We start from the raw sequence: 21,510 nt of genomic DNA on the forward strand, positions 1-21,510 counted from the left end.
GTAACGTGCGGAGTTCCCCAGGGTTCGGTTCTTGGCCCTGCACTCTTTAGTATTTACATGCTGCCGCTAGGTGACATCATACGCAAATACGGTGTTAGCTTTCACTGTTATGCTGATGACACCCAACTCTACATGCCCCTAAAGCTGACCAACACGCCGGATTGTAGTCAGCTGGAGGCATGTCTTAATGAAATTAAACAATGGATGTCCGCTAACTTTTTGCAACTCAACGCTAAGAAAACGGAAATGCTGATTATCGGTCCTGCTCAACACCGACATCTATTTAATAATACCACCTTAACATTTGACAACCAAACAATTAAACAAGGCGACTCGGTAAAGAATGTGGGTATTATCTTCGACCCAACTCTCTCGTTTGAGTCGCACATTAAGAGTGTTACTAAAACGGCCTTCTTTCATCTCCGTAATATCGCTAAAATTCGTCCCATTTTGTCCACAAGCGATGCTGAGATCATTATCCATGCGTTCGTTACATCTCGTCTCGATTACTGTAACGTTTTATTTTGGGGCCTCCCTATGTCTAGCATTAAAAGATTACAGATGGTACAAAATGCGGCTGCTAGACTTTTGACAAAAACAAGAAAGTTTGATCATATTACGCCTATACTGGCTCACTTGCATTGGCTTCCTGTGCACCTAAGATGGGACTTTAAGGTTTTACTACTTACGTATAAAATACTACACGGTCAAGCTCCCGCCTATCTTGACGATTGTATTGTACCATATGTCCCGACAAGAAATCTGCGTTCAAAGAACTCCGGCTTATTAGTGATTCCCAGAGCCCAAAAAAAGTCTGCGGGCTATAGAGCGTTTTCTATTCGGGCTCCAATACTATGGAATGCCCTCCCGGTAAAAGTTAGAGATGCTACCTCAGTAGAAGCATTTAAGTCTCATCTTAAAAGTCATTTGTATACTCTAGCCTTTAAATAGACTCCCCTTTTAGACCAGTTGATCTGCCGTTTCTTTTCTTTTCTTTTCTACTCTGCTCCCAACCCGGGGTGGACCGCTAGCCTGTCCATCAGATGGGGACATCTCTACGCTGCTGACCCGTCTCCACTCGGGATGGTTCCTGCTGGCCCCACTATGGACTGGACTTTCGCTGATGTGTTGGACTTTCACAATATTATGTCAGACCCACTCGACATCCATTGCTTTCGGTCTCCCCTAGAGGGGGGGGTGTTACCCACATATGCGGTCCTCTCCAAGGTTTCTCATAGTCATTCACATTGGCGTCCCACTGGAGTGAGTTTTCCTTGCCCGTATGTGGGCTCTGTACCGAGGATGTCGTTGTGGCTTGTACAGCCCTTTGAGACACTTGTGATTTAGGGCTATATAAATAAACATTGATTGATTGATTGATTGATTGCTTGATTGAACATCGACGATAAAGTTTGCAACTTTTGGTCGCTGATAAAAAAGCCTTGCCTGTACCGGAAGTAGCAGACGATATGCGTGTGACGTCACAGGTTGTGGAGCTCCTCACATCTGCACATTGTTTGCAATCATGGCCACCAGCAGCGAGAGCGATTCGGACCGAGAAAGCGACGATTTCCCCATTAATTTGAGCGAGGATGAAAGATTTGTGGATGAGGAAAGTGAGAGTGAAGGACTAGAGGGCAGTGGAAGTGATTCAGATAGGGAAGATGCTGTGAGAGGCGGGTGGGACCTGATATTCAGCTGGGAATGACTAAAACAGTAAATAAACACAAGACATATATATACTCTATTAGCCACAACACAACCAGGCTTATATTTAATATGCCACAAATTAATCTCACATAAAAAACACCTCCCCCCTCCATATAACCCGCCAATACAAATCAAACACCCGCACAACACACTCAATCCCACAGCCCAAAGTACCGTTCACCTCCCCAAAGTTCATACAGCACATATATTTCCCCAAAGTTACGTACGTGACGTGCACATAGCGGCACGCACGTACGGGCAAGCGATCAAATGTTTGGAAGCCGCAGCTGCGTACTCACGGTACCGCGTCCGCGTATCCAACTCAAAGTCCTCCTGGTAAGAGTCTCTGTTGTCCCAGTTCTCCACAGGCCAATGGTGAAGCTTGACTGTCATCTTTCGGGAATGTAAACAATGAAACACCGGCTACGTGTTTGTGTTGCTGCAGCCGACCGCTAATACACCGCTTCCCACCTACATCTTTCTTCTTTGCTGTCTCCATTGTTCATTGAACAAATTGCAAAAGATTCACCAACACAGATGTCCAGAATACTGTGGCATTTTGCGATGAAAACAGACGACTTAATAGCTGGCCACAATGGTGTCCCAAAATGTCTACAATCCGTGACGTCACGTGCAGGCGTCATCATACCGAGACGTTTTCAGCAGGATATTTCGCGGGAAATTTAAAATGTCACTTTATAAGTTAACCCGGCCGTATTGGCATGTGTTGCAATGTTAAGATTTCATCATTGATATATAAACTATCAGACTGCGTGGTCGGTAGTAGTGGCTTTCAGTAGGCCTTTAAACAAACAATTATTCAGCTTAAGTCCAGTGTCAGCCACACTAACCCATCGTTTAAGGTTCCCCTCCTTGGATAATTTTTTACACGGGTAAGTGCATCGTGTATTTCTTGAATATCCACAACCTCACCCTGTCATATCTTGATATCTTTGGAACTTTAAAAGTATTTGAAAACATGACGTCTTAGAAGGACATACTCTTTAATACTTTTTGAGGAGTTGCTGGTAGATGTGGAACATGTGCAAGTAAGACCTATGCTGACCCACAGCATGTAGCAAATAAAGTAGAGGAATGTAATACAGTTATTTCTGTCAGGAGCTGGAATGCAGCTTAGTGACAAAGTGGGAATATGTCAAACAGACAACCGTAATTTGTCAAGTGTGGGGCAAAAGCGTTGCTATAAAAAGTAGCATTACTGCTAATATGTAGCATCATTTGAAAAGTCCCCTGCTAGAAAATGAAGAGTGTTTGAAACTCCGCATGTCAACATCTCCATTGTGTATTATTCAAACTCACCTAATTCAGCTGGCTAGTTGTTATCAAGAGTACTAAAACCCTTTTCAACATGAATCTGACAACTAAGTAGGCTAAATAACTTTAAACTTTAATACATGCTCGGCCAGTATCAGCCAGTATCGGTATCGGATCGGAAGTGAAAAAACAACATCGGTATCAGATCGGAAGTGCAAAAACCTGGATTGGGACATCCCTACAACACATGCCGATACGGCCAGGTTAACTTACAAAGTGCAATTTTAAATTTCACGGCAAACTTCCGGCTGAAAACGTTTTGATATGATGACGTTTGCACGTGACGTCAACAGTGGAAGCGGAAGTATTCGGAGCCCATTGAATTCAATACAAAAAGCTCTGATTTCATTTAAAAATTCCACAGTATTCTGGACATCTGTGTTGGTGAATCTTTTGCAAATTGTTTAATGAACAATGAAGACTGCAAAGAAGAAAGCTGTAGGTGCGATCGGTGTATTAGCGCCAGACTACAGCAACACAACCAGGAGCACTTTGAGGATAGCAGACGCGCTAGCCGAACGACCTCACCTTGACTTCCTCCGTCTCCAGGCCGCCAACCGCATTGGTGATCAGGTGAAGTCCTTCGTCGTACCGTCGATCGCTGGAACGCAGGTGAGCACGGGTCGTGATGAGCAGATGAGAGCTGGCGTAGGTGCAGAGCTAATGTTTTTAGCATAGCTCTGTCGAGGTTCCGTAGCTAAGTTAGCTTCAATGGCGTCGTTAGCAACAGCATTATTAAGCTTCGCCAAGCTGGAAAGTCCAGAGTTTGGTAGTATTGTTGATCTTCTGTCTATCCTTCCAGTCAGGGACTTATTTGTTTTGTTTCTATATGCAGTAAAGCCTGATGCTATCACGTTAGCTCAGTAGCTAAAAAGCTTCATCGATGTATTGTCGTGGAGATAAAAGTCACTGTGAATGTCCATTTTGCGTTCTCGACTCTCATTTTCAAGAGGATATAGTATCCGAGGTGGTTTAAAATACAAATCCGTGATCCACAATAGAAAAAGGAGAGAGTGTGGAATCCAATGAACCCTTGTACCTAAGTTACGGTCAGAGTGAAAAAAGATACGTTCTGCACTGCACGCTAGTCCTTCAGTTTCACGTTCCTCATCCACGAATCTTTCATCCTCGCTCAAATTAATGGGGTAATCGTCGCTTTCTCGGTCTGAATCTCTCTCGCTGCTGGTGTAAACAATGTGCAAATGTGAGGAGCCTTTCAACCTGTGACGTCACGCTACTTCCGGTACAGGCAAGGCTTTTTTTTTATCAGCGACCAAAAGTTGCGAACTTTATCGTTGATGTTCTCTACTAAATCCTTTCAGCAAAAATATGGCAATATCGCGAAATGATCAAGTATGACACATAGAATGGATCTGCTATCCCCATTTAAATAAAAAAAAACATTTCAGTAGGCCTTTAAGTCCAAAACAGTTACAAAGACGTAACAATTTCCTCACTTTCGGACGAAGATATCAACCGCTATTCTCTCTGGTCGGTGGAACCAATCAGATGTTAGGACCCGCCCACTGACTTTGATGGCTGAGTTTGAAAGATAAAATACATTTATGTATTTAAGTCCATTCTAATGAATTATCACATTTAAGTAATTATTTAAAGATGTATTTATTTGTTTAGTTTTTGTCCCATTTGACCCTCCATATTTTTGGAGCAGCAAGACTTCCACAATATGGACTCATTTAGCCTTTTCAAATCAAGAACACACTTATTCCAGAATGCTTATTCACTTTCATTTCAGCTATTTCTAGTTTCTTGTCTAAACTGACATTTTCTGTTTTATATTGTTCAATGTTTGTCGAGTTATGTTTTGTTTGTTTTCTCCCCTAACTTGAAAAGGGTTTTGACCTTTTGACCAGGGGTTACACTGGGACTTCACTCTTTGTTTTAATCCAATGATGAGACCAATCTGTGTTTCTCCTTTTATTTTGGACTTGATTGTCTCTTTTTTTCATTAAATACTTGTAAGGTGAAAAACCTTTGGAAAAGGTGGACAAATACAAAAGCAATTAGGGACCAATATAAGCAAATTACAATAAACCATTTTTTAAAGTAAAAGTGTTTCCAAAAGAACTTATTGTGACCCTTGAGAGCTTGGATTTGGCATTTAAACATTTAACAGCCACTTGGCAATTGAAATAAATTCAACATATCAAATCAAACATCAAAATAATATAAGTCATCTCACCGTCAGCCACCCTGGTCTCTGTAAACAGTTGTCACTACTGCATTTGGCAAATTCTCCTCGAGCAGTGTTTGTTGGCCGGAAGTCTGAGCTGGAGCTGCAGACTTAAAAGGAGTGGATTTGATTGCTTCAGGTGAGAGCCTTCCTGATTACTGATGGTCTTCAGCTGTTTGGAAATGTTGTCTGTAATTCCAATTCCGTCCTCTGGGGGGAAATGGGAGCCAAACTGACATTTGGACACAAGGCCCTTCTGTTTGGGTGAAGGCTTTGGCCTTGTGTAGAGTTTGCCAAAACAATGTTGTAATGTTTGTATCGTCTCTAGAAAGGCACCTTATAAATAACATTGATTATTATTATTTGTATTATTCCTAAGCAGAGGATTTGGTCCTTTCACATCATCTACAACCTTTTTTTCTTCCTGAGAACTACTCATTTGTTGTCATGTTTATTTTCATAGCTTCTTTCAAGCCAAACAAAGGAAATAAGATTATTTTTCCAGAGCACATTTGTATCACTACTAGAGGTATTTTGTCAAAAATAAAGGATTTAGCGTTTTATTAATATGAGCAGCAACATTTCAATGGTACTATATGTAGGACTTTACAATACTTTACTGCCATCTACTGGTGACTTTTGGCTACCACACAATAAATTGACGTGTAGGCGAGAGGCAGTAGCTTAGTTTCACTTTCACTTTGCCTTTTACCTCATTTTTCATTATCATCAGAATAAAACACAGGACCAAAATGTATCGACTTATTGGTGAATAATACAACAATATATACATCATTTTAGTTCATGTAACAATTACAACAAAATAATACAATTAATCATTTGATTACAAACAACAGTTTCAACAAAGTCAATAATGCAAAATAAATGTAGAAAATCAAAAAGTGATCACGCTCCTGATTTACTACGAAGCTTTGAGTCTTCTGCACATGACACATCTCGCGAGAGCAGGCAGTCATAGACGAAAGCAGAACCGTCTTGTAACGTCAAGCGTGCCAACTGTCGTGAAAGCACATTGACGCAGAAAGAAGCCAGAAGGACGCTAATAAGTCAGTCTTATTATTTGTTCTCCAGTTTGTAAAAATGTATGTCGTTTAAAATACATCTTTGATTCTTTAATCCCGGAAAAAACCCGTCTCGGTGAGCGAGAACCTTATCGTGCTAGCAAGTTTAGCTAGCTTAGCTTGTTAGCTGCTAACAAAGGGACGCGGATGTTATCAACACATCGCTAAGTAGAGATCAAATGTGAGTGTAAAGTGTTGTGATTGTGTGAACATGTGAGTGTAAAGTGTTGTGATTGTGTGAACATGTGAGTGTAAAGTGTTGTGATTGTGTGAACATGTGAGTGTAAAGTGTTGTGATTGTGTGAACATGTGAGTGTAAAGTGTTGTGATTGTGTGAACATGTGAGTGTAAAGCGTTGTGATTGTGTGAACATGTGAGTGTAAAGTGTTGTGATTGTGTGAACATGTGAGTGTAAAGTGTTGTGATTGTGTGAACATGTGAGTGTAAAGTGTTGTGATTGTGTGAAAATGTGCGAAAGAACGATAGCAGATTACCAGGCGGAACTTTCTAGAACGAAAGAGAACAATCAACTACTGGACGCTGTTTTCAAGAAACATCAAGTTGTGTTACACACAACAGGTTTGTTGACTTCTTACTCTCACATCTTTACTAACTTTATATTTGATTATTAACACTTTTCTTCAATAGATGCTTTGTCTTGTGGGGATGATGCAAGGCTTTCATTTACATTATTCATGAAAAGGAGACAGTTTGAGGTTGATGTTCCTCTCAGTTTGTAACAATGTGTGATTGATTGATTGAAGGAGTTATGAGAAGTTTGCACAGGAAAGGCTACCCTTTGATCACGGTACACATTCACTGCTACAAGAAAGCCAGAGATGGTTTCAGTTGAAATATATATTTTATCTCACACAGGTAGAACACACACACTCCTCTCTGAGCTGCCACCTTACCGTGGTAGAGGAGTTTGCGTGTCCCAATGATCCTAGGAGCTATGTTGTCCGGGGGCTTTATGCCCCCTGGTAGGGTCTCCCAAGACAAACTGGTCCTAGGTGAGGGATCAGACAAAGAGCAGCTCGAAGACGTCAATGAGAAATAAAAACTATGGACCCAGATTTCCCTCGCCCGGACGCGGGTCACCGGGGCCCCCCTCTGGAGCCAGGCCCGGAGGTGGGGCACGATGGCGAGCGCCTGGTGGACGGGCCTGTCCCCATGGGGCCCGGCCGGGCACAGCCCGAAGAGGCAACGTGGGTTCCCCCTCCAATGGGCTCACCACCCATAGCAGGGGTCATAGAGGTCGGGTGCGAAGTGAGCTGGGCGGCAGCCGAAGGCAGGGCACTTGGCGGTCCGATCCTCGGCTACAGAAGCTAGCTCTTGGGCTGTGGAACGTCACCTCGCTGGGGGGGGAAGGAGCCTGAGCTAGTGCGCGAGGTGGAGAAGTTCCGACTAGACATAGTCGGACTCACTTCGACGCACAGCAAGGGCTCTGGAACCAGTTCTCTCGAGAGCGGCTGGACTCTCTTCTACTCTGGCGTTGCCGGCAGTGAGAGGCGACGGGCTGGGGTGGCAATTCTTGTTGCCCCCCGGCTCAGAGCCTGCATGTTGGAGTTCAACCCGGTGGACGAGAGGGTAGCTTCCCTCCGCCTTCGGGTGGGGGAACGGGTCCTGACGGTGGTTTGCGCTTACGCGCCAAACCGCAGCTCAGGGTACCCACCCTTTTTGGATTCACTCGAGGGAGTACTTGAGAGTGCTCCCTCGGGTGATTCCCTCGTTCTACTGGGGGACTTCAACGCTCATGTTGGCAGCGACAGTGAAACCTGGAGCGGCGTGATTGGGAAGAATGGCTGCCCGGATCTGAACCCGAGCGGTGTTTTGTTATTGGACTTTTGTGCCCGTCACAGATTGTCCATAACGAACACCATGTTCAAACATAAGGGTGTCCATATGTGCACTTGGCACCAGGACACCCTAGGCCGCAGTTCCATGATCGACTTTGTAGTTGTGTCGTCGGATATGCGGCCTCATGTTTTGGACACTCAGGTGAAGAGAGGGGCGGAGCTTTCTACCGATCACCACCTCGTGGTGAGTTGGCTGCGATGGTGGGGGAGAATGCCGGACAGACCTGGCAGGCCCAAACGCATTGTGAGGGTTTGCTGGGAACGTCTGGCAGAGTCTCCTGTCAGAGAGAGTTTCAATTCCCACCTCCGGAAGAACTTTGAACATGTCACGAGGGAGGTGCTGGACATTGAGTCCGAATGGACCATGTTCCGCACCTCTATTGTCGAGGCGGCTGATTGGAGCTGTGGCCGCAAGGTAGTTGGTGCCTGTCGTGGCGGTAATCCTAGAATCCGTTGGTGGACACCGGCGGTGAGGGATGCCGTCAAGCTGAAGAAGAAGTCCTATCGGGTTCTTTTGGCTCATAGGACTCCTGAGGCAGCGGACAGGTACCGACAGGCCAAGCGGTGTGCGGCTTCGGCGGTCGCGGAGGCAAAAACTCGGACATGGGAGGAGTTCGGGGAAGCCATGGAAAACGACTTCCGGACGGCTTCGAAGCGATTCTGGACCACCATCCGCCGCCTCAGGAAGGGGAAGCAGTGCACTGTCAACACCGAGTACGGTGAGGATGGTGTTCTGCTGACCTTAACTGCGGATGTTGTGGATCGGTGGAGGGAATACTTCGAAGACCTCCTCAATCCCACCAACACGTCTTCCTATGAGGAAGCAGTGCCTGGGGAATCTTGTGGGCTCTCCTATTTCTGGGGCTGAGGTTGCTGAGGTAGTTAAAAAGCTCCTCGGTGGCAAGGCCCCGGGGGTGGATGAGATCCGCCCGGAGTTCCTTAAGGCTCTGGATGCTGTGGGGCTGTCTTGGTTGACAAGACTCTGCAGCATCGCGTGGACATCGGGGGCGGAACCTCTGGATTGGCAGACCGGGGTGGTGGTTCCTCTCTTTAAGAAGGGGAACCGGAGGGTGTGTTCTAACTATCGAGGGATCACACTCCTCAGCCTTCCCGGTAAGGTCTATTCAGGTGTGCTGGAGAGGAGGCTACGCCGGATAGTCGAACCTCGGATTCAGGAGGAACAGTGTGGTTTTCGTCCTGGTCGTGGAACTGTGGACCAGCTCTATACTCTCGGCAGGGTCCTTGAGGGTGCATGGGAGTTTGCCCAACCAGTCTACATGTGTTTTGTGGACTTGGAGAAGGCATTCGACCGTGTCCCTCGGGAAGTCCTGTGGGGAGTGCTCAGAGAGTATGGAGTATCGGACTGTCTGATTGTGGCGGTCCGCTCCCTGTATGATCAGTGCCAGAGTTTGGTCCGCATTGCCGGCAGTAAGTCGGACACGTTTCCAGTGAGGGTTGGACTCCGCCAAGGCTGCCCTTTGTCACCGATTCTGTTCATAACTTTTATGGACAGAATTTCTAGGCGCAGTCAAGGCGTTGAGGGGATCCGGTTTGGTGGCTGCGGGATTAGGTCTCTGCTTTTTGCATATGATGTGGTCCTGATGGCTTCATCTGGCCAGGATCTTCAGCTCTCACTGGATCGGTTCGCAGCTGAGTGTGAAGCGACTGGGATGGAAATCAGCACCTCCAAGTCCGAAACCATGGTTCTCGCCCGGAAAAGGGTGGAGTGCCATCTCCGGGTTGCAGAGGAGACCCTGCCCCCAGTGGAGGAGTTCAAGTACCTCGGAGTCTTGTTCACGAGTGAGGGAAGAGTGGATGGTGAGATTGACAGGCGGATCGGTGCGGCGTCTTCAGTAATGCGGACGCTGTATCGATCCGTTGTGGTGAAGAAGGAGCTGAGCCGGAAGGCAAAGCTCTCAATTTACCGGTCGATCTACGTTCCCATCCTCACCTATGGTCATGAGCTTTGGGTTATGACCGAAAGGACAAGGTCACGGGTACAAGCGGCCGAAATGAGTTTCCTCCGCCGGGTGGCGGGGCTCTCCCTTAGAGATAGGGTGAGAAGCTCTGCCATCCGGGGGGAGCTCAAAGTAAAGCCGCTGCTCCTCCACATCGAGAGGAGCCAGATGAGGTGGTTCGGGCATCTGGTCAGGATGCCACCCGAACGCCTACTTAGGGAGGTGTTTAGGGCACGTCCGACCGGTAGGAGGCCACGGGGAAGACCCAGGACACGTTGGGAAGACTATGTCTCCCGGCTGGCCTGGGAACGCCTCGGGATCCCCCGGGAGGAGCTGGACGAAGTGGCTGGGGAGAGGGAAGTCTGGGCTTCCCTGCTTAAGCTGCTGCCCCCGCGACCCGACCTCGGATAAGCGGAAGAAGATGGATGGATGGATGGAAGATAGAACACAAAGTATGCAGAAAGTAGCAAAAAGACAACAATACTGCAAGAAAATTGCAGCAAAATGCTTTGTATATTCCCAGTTACGAGTAGCCACAACCTGTAATGTCTTGTCAGAGCTGCTTTGAAGGAAGTAAGGGATTTACACTCCTTTATGGCTATTGATAGGAAGATCCACATGTTGGTGGTATAGCAGGCAAACTAATTACAACCTTTTTTGGAGTGAGATCTGGTTGAATATGACTTGTACAACTACCTCTGGTGTTATAATGGTCAATATATTTTGAAGTATCTAGACAGGTACATGGGTATTTTAGTGGTATGGTGTATCTTGTACACCAGACCACTGCAAGAAGATGCACTCTGTTGGCTACCAAGAGCCTCCCCACTTTAAGGAAATGGTTGGCGGAAAGGTGAGCCCGAGATGGACGGTTGAGTAGAAGCCCAATAATTTTGTTTTGGCTGTCTGGAGTTAGTTTTTCAGGGCTTTTAAGGCGTCACGGTACTAAACATGAACTCTGTAGTCAAAGTGGCGTTAAATGAGTACTTGGGTTAGAGTCTTAAATGTATTTCTACCCACCAGCGGGGTGATCCTACTATGTAAGAACTAGGGTTGTACGGTATACCAGCATTTGTATAGTATCGCGATACTAATTAATCATATTCGGTACTATACCGCCTCTAAAAAGTACTACTTCTATGATTATATCAATATTTTTTGGCATCACAACATCTTCTTTCGTTTAAAGAAAATATATATTATGTTTATAAAGTCAGTAAATATGTCCCTGGACACATGAGGACTTTGAATATGACCAATGTATGATCCTGTAACTACTTGGTATCAGATTGTTACCCAAATTTGTGGTATCATCCAAAACTAATGTTAGTATCAAACAACAGAAGAATAAGTGATTATTACATTTTAACAGAAGTGTAGATAGAACATGTTAAAACAGAACATAAGCAGATATTAACAGTAAATGAACAAGTAGATTAATAATCCATTTTCGACCACTTGTCCTTAATAACGGGGGACGGCGTGGTGAAGTTGGGAGAGTGGCCGTGCCAGCAATCTGAGGGTTACTGGTTCAATCCCCACATCTGAGGGTTACTGGTTCAATCCCCACCTTCTACCATCCTAGTCACGTCCGTTGTGTCCTTGAGCAAGACACTTCACCCTTGTTCCTGATGGGTCCTGGTTAGCGCCGTGCATGGCAGCTCCCGCCATCAGTGTGTGAATGTGTGTGTGTGAATGGGTGAATGTGGAAATAGTGTCAAAGCGCTTTGAGTTCTTTAAAAAGGTAGAAAAGCGCTATACAAGTACAACCCATTTACCATTTAATAATATTGACAAAATAATAGTCAATATAAATGACACTATGTTACTACATATGTCAGCAGACTAAATTAGGAGCTTTTGTTTGTTTACTTCCTACTAAAAGACAAGTTGTCTAGTAAGTTCACTATTTTATTTAAGGACTAAATTGCAATAATAAACATATGTTTCATGTACCCTAAGATTTTTTGATAAAATAAAGCCAATAATGCACTTTTTTGTGGTCCTTTCTATTTAGAAAAGTATCGAAAAGTATCGAAATACATTTTGGTACAGGTTCCGGTACCAAAATATTGGTATCGGGACAACACTAGTAAGAACAGAATTTGTCGGTTGATTCTTTGACTACCTTAGTAGTCATTTTTTCACTGGAGAGATTAGTCTCTACGATGCAGCCAAGATAGGTAATCTCATTTTTGTTTGTTATAGTATTGTCACCCACTTTGACTGTGAAGTTATCTACTTTTCTGAGGTTAGGAATTGACCCAAAAACCTGTGTACTTGCAAGTACCAGGCGAGTCTTAATTTGCCAGTTTGTCCTTTTGGCTCAGCCAACAAAATGACCACAAAAAAGTATCCTGCATAGGGTTGGGTATCGTTTGAATTCGAACGATTCCGATTCTTTGTTTCGATTCCGATTCCTGGCGATCCTCGGTTCCGATTCTTTTAAGAGGCAGGGTCAAAAAACGTTTAGGATATTTTAAATGAGCTAGCTAACCTACAGTCTTTCTGAATGAAATAGTCTGACATTCTCCATCAATTTTAATTCTATTAACTTTTTATGAACTTTACTATAAATTCCTCACAGGACTGTTTTCAACTAGAATATAAATATCAAATCTATGAAGTTGAATATAAATATTATAAATTATGAATACATTTTCCCAGGGGTACACTTTCCTCAAGAGAGCTTTATTTTTGAAAACCTCATGAAAACACATTTACACACACAAGTGTATGATGCTGCAGGTACTTAAAAATGTTACCGTGCTCCCACTGATGGGCTAACCTGGTGCAGAAAAGCAAATAAACAATAAGAAACAACTTGCAAAACCCAGTCCAGATTAGCAGCAGGTACAGTATAAAATCAGAGACAGTTCTTGTATAGGAAAATGACCATATCCGCCTTCTCAGGCAGGATGCGTGAGCGTTCTGGACAGATAGTGTCTCCTGCTGTGGAAAATACACGTTCGCTGGGTGTGGAAGAAGCTTGAACGCATAAATAGGAGAAAGCGCGATCTGACAGCAAAGGATAAGTCTTTTGTTGGTTCCACCGGACCACCACCATGCAGCAGGGTCGTCAGACATAAGTATCGGTGGAACGTCCTGGTACATCTGCAGCTCTCTCTCCACTCGTTTCTTGATGGACATGGAGCTCTGTTATTTCGCGGTTATTTTTAATTTTTTTTTGTAAAGTAAAGCCACACTTTCGACCGCCGACCCCAGCTATCCATGCTTGAGCTTGACTGACTCGCTCGGCTATGCTAACACTTCCGGGGGTGGGCGCTTCTTCGTTGGTGCTCAGCGGCTTCTTCTTCCGGTTCGGCTGACATTTTTTTTTCTTTTTTTTTCCGGTCGGCGGACTGGGTATCGAAAATAGGAATCGAAATTTAAACTTTTGAACGATACCGGGAGAATCGGAAAGTTAGTCCCAGGTCCGATCGATACTCGATACCCAACCCTAATCCTGCATGATAACAAAAACATACCATGAATGTTTTTTTAAGTGATTTTGGAATTAGATTTTTTTTATTTCCATGATATTTAAGTTATGGTAATGACAATCTCAGTATTTACACACTTTACATCAGTGAGTGTAAAGTTAAGAATGCCTCAATGCTGCCTCGTACTTATACAACTTTTCCAATTGACCCCCATCAAATGTCCAAGTCGGTTTTGTACTCACTGTACAGCTATTGAATTAATTTTAGGACAAAAGGTGGTATTTCCCGTATTTTTATTGGTTGTTTTGCTACACACTTTTAACACAACAAACAAAATGACACAAATAATGTCATTGTGTTAACAGTGTCAGTCCACAACTATTTATATTATCTCGGTATCTTATTTACTTATTTACCCAACAGACGTCCAGCAGCCCCCTCACATTAAAGAGGAAGAGGAGGATCCACAGCCCACCCACATGAAAGAGGAAGAGGAGGATCCACACATGAAAGAGGAAGAGGAGGATGATGTCAGCAAGTTTCCACTGACTGTTGTCTCTGTGAAGACTGAAGAGCATGAAGACAAAGCACCTGAGTCCTCACAGCTTCATCACAGTCCAAGTAAGCACATATCATTTTATTCTCAATCCATCATAACTGGACTGTTCACTTTGTCATAGAAGACTCATCCAAGTAGGCTTCATCACTTCATGCTCATACACTTCAAGTCTTAAATCTAATCATTGCAATTTAGAGGGGAACTGCACTTTTTGGGGACATCGTTCACAATCATTATAAAAGAGACAACGGTGGATATATTAAAAAAAAATAAAAAATCACATTCTAACTAGGGCTGGGCGATATGGCCTTTTATTAATGTGTGGATATGTTTAGTCCATGTCACGATACACCATATACTGTATATGTGGATATGTTTAGGCCATGTCACGATACACCATAAATATGTGGATATGTTTAGGCCATGTCACGATACACCATATATATGTCGATATGTTTAGGCCATGTCACGATACACCATATATATGTGGATATGTTTAGTCCATGTCATGATACACCATATATATGTGGATATGTTTAGTCCATGTCACGATACACCATACATATGTGGATATGTTTAGGCCATGTCACGATACACCATATATATGTGGATATGTTTAGTCCATGTCACGATACACCATATACATGTGGATATGTTTAGTCCATGTCACGATACACCATATATATGTGGATATGTTTAGGCCATGTCACGATACACCATATATATGTGGATATGTTTAGGCCATGTCACGATACACCATATATATGTGGATATGTTTAGTCCATGTCATGATACACCATATATATGTGGATATGTTTAGTCCATGTCATGATACACCATATATATGTGGATATTTTGCCTTAGCCTTGAATGAACACTTGATGCATATAATCACAGCAGTATGATGATTCTATGTGTCTACATTAAAACATTCTTCTTCATACTGCATTAATATATGCTACCTTTGAACTTTCATGCAGAGAGGGAAATCACAACTAAGTCAATTTAGCAAAAGTGTATTTATTAAACAGTTATTAAGCAGTGGCACAAACATTCATGTCATTGCAAAACAAAAAGTGCAAGATTGTCAGAGACATTTTAAAACAAGCTATTAGTGCACTTTTGTGCATGATGTCACTAAGATAACATATCAAAACAACACTAAATTAAAGTGCACTTTTTGTACAGAACGCCACTACAATAGTTTAAAACAAATAAAGTGCACTTTTGTGCATGATGTCACACAAGATATTTCAATAAGTGTCAAATAAAAATGAGCTGCATAATAGGACATCAAATAGTGTATGTCCTTCACTATGTGGTAGGTTCCTGCGGACGTTATCTCCTTCTGTTGTTGACTATTTGTTTCATACGGTGTTGATGTGGAAATGGTTGCTTGGGCATTTTGTGGGTGTGGCACTGAACGGAGAATGTTGACATGCAGAGTTTCAAGCACTCTTCATTCTCTAGCGGGTGACTTTTCAAATGATGCTACATTAGCAGTGCTGCTACTTTTTGTAGCAACGCTTTTGCCGCATACTTGTTCACCATCTACCCGCTTGAAGCCAAACCACCGCCAGACGATGGACCCCCTGCTGTTTTTTGGGGAATTAATTATTCCTTCATTTGTTACCAGATTGGCACCTTCTTTCTCTCGTAATACCACTCGCACCACAGCTAACGTTACCATGCCGCTACCTGTCTGCTCCGTGAGAGCGTATGACCTTGCACACGTGACAGTATGTGACGTATGTAAGAAGGTGCGCTTGTTTTATGTCTCTGTGAGAAGGAGAGACAAGAAAGAGTGAGAAGAGCCTGTAGTGTAATGCCTGCAGCTAAAAGCAACTGTGTGAGAACGTATACTCCAATATCACCATATAGTCATTTTCTATATCGCACAGAGACAAACCCACGATATATCCAGTATATTCCATGTATCACCCAGCCCTAATTCTAACTCATAAATGTAAATAAAAGTCCACTTGCAATGGAGCCAATGGGAGGTCCTCTATAACCATCCAAAATACACCAACAATACTCCATTTGCATTTTGTGGCTTGAATGTCCACCAAGTGTTAGTTGACTTGACTTGACTTGACTTTGACTTTATTTGGAACATGCAAGCATACAACATGATGCATCACACATGCATGCATACAACATGATGCATCACACATGCATGCATACAACATGATACATCACACATGCATGCATACAACATGATACATCACACATGCATGCATACAACATGATAAATCACACATGCATGTATACAACACGATACATCACACATGCATGCATACAACATGATACATCACACATGCATGCATACAACATGATACATCACACATGCATGCATACAACATGATAAATCACACATGCATGTATACAACACGATACATCACACATGCATGCATACAACATGATACATCACACATGCATGCATACAACATGATACATCACACATGCATGCATACAACATGATACATCACACATGCATGCATACAACATGATACATCACACATGCAAGCATACAACATGATACATCACACATGCATGCATACAACATGATACATCACACATGCATTCATACAACATGATACATCACACATGCATGCATACAACATGATACATCACACATGCATGCATACAATATGATACATCACACATGCATGCATACAACATGATACATCACACATGCATGCATACAACATGATACATCACACATGCATGCATACAACATGATACATCACACATGCATTCATACAACATGATACATCACACATGCATGCATACAACATGATACATCACACATGCATGCATACAATATGATACATCACACATGCATGCATACAACATGATACATCACACATGCATGCACACAACATGATACATCACACATGCATGCATACAACATGATACATCACAATTTCCAGTTTCTCTTTTCAACATGTTGGAAAAGGAGTAGGAAGAAGCAGAGCTTATTTAATCCTACCCCTTTTCTTTTACATAACAGTTGCTAAAACTTTTGTTGACTTCCTGTTCTCAATGTATTCACAATATACTCCATAAGTAATCACAATACAAATAAATCAATAATAGTGAGTGAAGTAAGTTATATTTCATATGGTGAGATGAGTAAGATGATGTAGAAAATGAATGATGGATGAAATAAATTGAGAATGTTTATCATGGTTCTTCTTCTTTGTACTTTGTAAACACTTTAAGTGTGAATAGTTTCTTGAAGTGGATCATATTAGTACATTGTTTGATTGCTTTGCTTCATCCATTCCATCATTTAATTCCACATACTGATATACTGAAGGTCTTAAGTGTTGTACGTGCATACAAATGTTTTAAATTACGTTTTTCTCTAAGATTATATTTCTCCTCTTTTGTTGAGAATTGTTGTACATTCTTGGCTAGCAGGTTATAGTTTGCTTTGTGTATCATTTTAGCTGTTTGCAAATTCACTATGTGATGGAATTTCAGTATTTGTGATTGAATAAATAAAGTGTTTGTATGTTGTCTATATCCAACATGATGTATTATTATAACTGATCTTTTTTGTAACACAGTTAATGAATGAAGTGTACTTTTGTACTTATTTCCCATATTTCTACACAATAAGTCAGATATGTAACACTAGCGAGCAGTAGAGAATATGAAGTCATTTTTTGTCTAGAACATGTTTTGCTTTATTCATTATTGACGTGTTTCTTGCTACTTTATGTTGTATATTTTTTACTTGAGATTTCCAGTTCAATTTATCATCAATTATTATACCTAGAGATGTGGTTTCATTTACTCTTTCAATTTCTATTCCGTCTATTTGTATTTGTGTTTGACTTTCTCTTCTACTGTTACCAAATAGCATTATTTTACTTTTACTGAGATTCAAAGATAGTCTGTTTGCGTCAAAGCATCTTTTTAATTTGTTAATTTATTCTGTTATTATTTGTATTATCTTCTGTGTGCTCTCCTGAACAAAACACTGTTGTATCATCCGCAAATAATACTAACTTTAAATCTTTTTAACTTTACAAATGTCATTTATATAGACATTGAATAATTTAGGTCCTAGTATTGATCCCTGAGGTACACCACAGGATATATTTAGCGTTGTAGACGTGTGTTCGCCTAGCTTCACGTATTGTTTCCTGTTCGTTAGATAACTTCTTATCCAGTTTAAGACTAACCCTCTGATGCCATATCCTTCTAGTTTTTGGATGAAAATATTGTGATTAATTGTGTCAAATGCTTTAGTTGGATCCATAAAAACTGCTGCCGCACATTTTTTACTATCTATTGCATTGGTAATTTCTTCTGTAATTTCAATTAAAGCCATTGGAGTTGAAACATTAGCTCTGTATCCATGTTGGTTCTCTTCGAGTATTGTATTTTTATTTATGAAACTCTCTAATCTGTTATTGAACAGTTTTTCAATGATTTTAGAAAATTGTGGAAGTAAAGAAACAGGTCTATAATTTGTAAATTGATGTTTGTCTCCAGTCTTATAAATTGGTGCAACTTTAGCTATTTTCATTTAGTTTGGAAATTTACCTGTTTGAAATGATATGTTACTAATGTACATCAATGGTCCTGAGATCACTTCAATAACCTTTTTAATCGTTTCCATATGAATTCCGTTACAATCAGTGGAAGTCTTAGATTTAAACATTTTTCACGATTGTAACTATTTCCTCCTGTGTCACATTACTGAGGAACATGGAGTTGGGATTTGCAATCTGAGGCAGAGAATGAGGAGCTGCCAGAAAAAAGGAACAGGAAGCCAGTGTAAGTGTGTTCCGTCTTGTTTTTGTCATGTTTCTACAGTAATAGGAAGGTTATTTCCGGTAGCATTCAAAAATAGACCAGATATTCTTGTACTATATGTATATTTGGCAATTTTGGTATTGCAATAATCCTAATGATATGGTTACCCAACAGCCATCGTCTCGGGGACTCGGATGATAGCGAAGAAGACCCGGGAAATGGTGACCTCGCATCTCTGGGGTTGGCAAGCCAATTGCACAGGCAGAGTAAGGAATAATCTCTTAACATCGAAAAAAACGAAACCACCACATTAATATTAAAGATATGGTTAACATTCTTAGTGCTAAAGATATTCCCCTCTCCTTGTATCCCTTCTCCCAGCTTCACCGTCTCGCCGAGTGCCAGCAAGAGTCATGAGTACTTGTCAACTCGACTCCTCAACTGGAGATAACTTTCTAGGTAAAGACTGAAATAATATCTCAGCATCCAGTAACCATGGTTAACAGATCACAACCATTTAATACCAATTTATCTCCCTTAGCACCTCACCATGGGGAAGGACGTATTCATATGCCTTCACCAGCACCTGCATTAAACATGCAGAGAGTTACACAAGGTAGGGACTGATCTCTGAAATATTAGTGTATAGATAGGCCCCTTGGGTATTATCAGTCAGGGTTAACTGATGGCTCTCTCACAATGCCCACCTCACTAGGAACGGCCATCCCTCCTCGACTCCCTCCACCCCCCTCACCAGCAGCCCTCAACATGTGGCAGACAGAGGAAGAATGGCCGACAACATTTCCTGCTCTGGTGAGCAATAACTGACAAATACCGGATGGTCATTCTGTGCCACAAATTTTGGAAAAAATTCAAATTCACAAGCAATCACATATTTTCTTCAAACTTTGTCAATAACTTTTGTCATTAACTAAGGTCAAAGGCTAATGTCAGGATTATGAGTAATGAGGATAAACACTGAAACATGTTAATTTTATACTGCTGTTTGTCAACAGCGCCTGAGGTAATCCACATCCTTAGCCTGCTGGAAACTATTAAGCACAACCAAGACCAGCTGATTGCGAAGGTAAACTTCTTAAGCCTTGAATAGGTCAATAATTCATAATGACATTGATTTTGATTCATTATTATTTTTTAAAGAAAGAAACAGCCTACATGGCAGCTTTGTGTGATTAGAGTAAACATTGCTACATTTTCTTGTTACATTTCACCTGTTTGCTCTTTAAATACCACTTTTAATGTTTTTTATTTATTTCAATCGTATTTTTTAAAAATGTGCCCTGGGGCCGTTAAAAAATGACCTGCAGGCCGCAAATGGCCCCCGGGCCGCACTTTGGACACCCCTGGCCTACACCAATACAAACATGGAATGATAGTACAAATATAATAAGAAAACAATGTCAACCTCCCAAAGTTGGGTTATGGATATTTATTTATGCCCCCCACCCCCAACCCCCCGCCGCCGTCATCCAACAGAGCCAAACAAGTACTCTGATCAAGGAACCAAATAACGATATTGTTTAAACATTTTGGATGTCTTGCACACCTATACCCTGATCACAAATTCATAGTTTACGCACCTTATTTGAACCACCTCCAGTAACTTTAAGTCTTTTTTTTTTTTTTCAAATGTAATCTCCTTAATACCTATCACATATTTTGTATTGTGTAAGCATACTTGGCTTTGGATGCTACATACCATAAACATAAACGTATCTGTCTTGTAATCTTGTTTGATTACAGGTGCTGTGAGTAAAAATGTGTTGACAAGGTCAGCCACGGACGCTGAGGTCACCAAACACGCCATCAGGTGGTTCAACTTGGCGGGGGATCGGGCAACGAGGAGACGAGTCCCGCTTCCACCTCCTCAGGAGGAATAGAGATGTATATGTATAAATAAACAACCTTTTATTGGACTTCTTGTCATTCACCAGTTATTCATTTTCTGATATGTTAGCTGTGCATGGAGCAGTGTTTCCTTGAAGTTGTAGCCTAATAGATTAAATATGTTTTTTTTACTTTTTATATATATATATTTATATATTATATATTTACTTTATAGAGTGAATTGACCATTTTCTGTTTCTGCCCATTGACAATATTGTTAGTTTAAAAATACAAGGCAATGCATATGTAAGCCTATATTGCTGTAGTAGGGCTGAGTGAATTTTTTAGTTTCCTATTTTATCCTACAGCAAGAACAGAAGGGATTTTGAAAATAAGATGAAGGGGTCCAAAACGGCCAGATGAGCCAGGGTTTTTATGAGTCCGTTGCTGGTCCGCGGCGGGAGGTTAGGCTTTGATCATGGGTGCGGAGCAGATTCAGCGCGCCGCCACGGCGGCGGGTCGCGGATCCGCCGTGGCGGCGCGCTGAATCCGCCACGGCGGCGGGTCGCGGATCCGCCGCCGTGGCGGATACGTTCCTGAGAGCAAGTGGACGCCGATGCGTGTCCGTTTCGCGGTTCCTTTCCGGAAAGCGCGATACCCCCGCGGGGGATCCGCCGCGGATTGTTTTTGCTGTGTGGGGTAGTAGTTAAGTTGACTTGTGATAGTAGTACAGGTTGAGTTATGGT

At 42.2% G+C, this 21,510-nt stretch overlaps 1 protein-coding gene across 6 annotated transcripts in view; it reads left to right on the forward strand.

Moving 5' to 3' along the window:
- The window catches only part of LOC133658708 (uncharacterized), a 31,201-nt gene that overhangs the window by 4,807 nt on the left and 4,884 nt on the right, over nucleotides 1–21,510 (forward strand). Inside the window, exons 1-9 of one of the 6 annotated variants that reach the window (XM_062061055.1) lie at nucleotides 6,285–6,900; nucleotides 14,005–14,202; nucleotides 18,865–18,937; nucleotides 19,091–19,182; nucleotides 19,298–19,375; nucleotides 19,458–19,532; nucleotides 19,632–19,729; nucleotides 19,933–20,003; nucleotides 20,681–20,821. In XM_062061055.1, the coding sequence (XP_061917039.1) occupies nucleotides 6,789–6,900; nucleotides 14,005–14,202; nucleotides 18,865–18,937; nucleotides 19,091–19,182; nucleotides 19,298–19,375; nucleotides 19,458–19,532; nucleotides 19,632–19,729; nucleotides 19,933–19,944 (738 nt within the window). In that variant the 5' untranslated portion in view covers nucleotides 6,285–6,788 and the 3' untranslated portion in view covers nucleotides 19,945–20,003; nucleotides 20,681–20,821. Of the gene's footprint in view, nucleotides 1–6,284; nucleotides 6,901–13,404; nucleotides 13,692–14,004; nucleotides 14,203–18,864; nucleotides 18,938–19,090; nucleotides 19,183–19,297; nucleotides 19,376–19,457; nucleotides 19,533–19,631; nucleotides 19,730–19,932; nucleotides 20,004–20,680; nucleotides 20,828–21,510 lie in introns of those variants that run through there. The other 5 variants (XM_062061056.1, XM_062061057.1, XM_062061053.1 and 2 more) reach the window with 5 other exon arrangements.

Source organism: Entelurus aequoreus, linkage group LG10 (assembly GCF_033978785.1).
Source record: "Entelurus aequoreus isolate RoL-2023_Sb linkage group LG10, RoL_Eaeq_v1.1, whole genome shotgun sequence".
NCBI classification, from domain to species: domain Eukaryota; kingdom Metazoa; phylum Chordata; class Actinopteri; order Syngnathiformes; family Syngnathidae; genus Entelurus; species Entelurus aequoreus.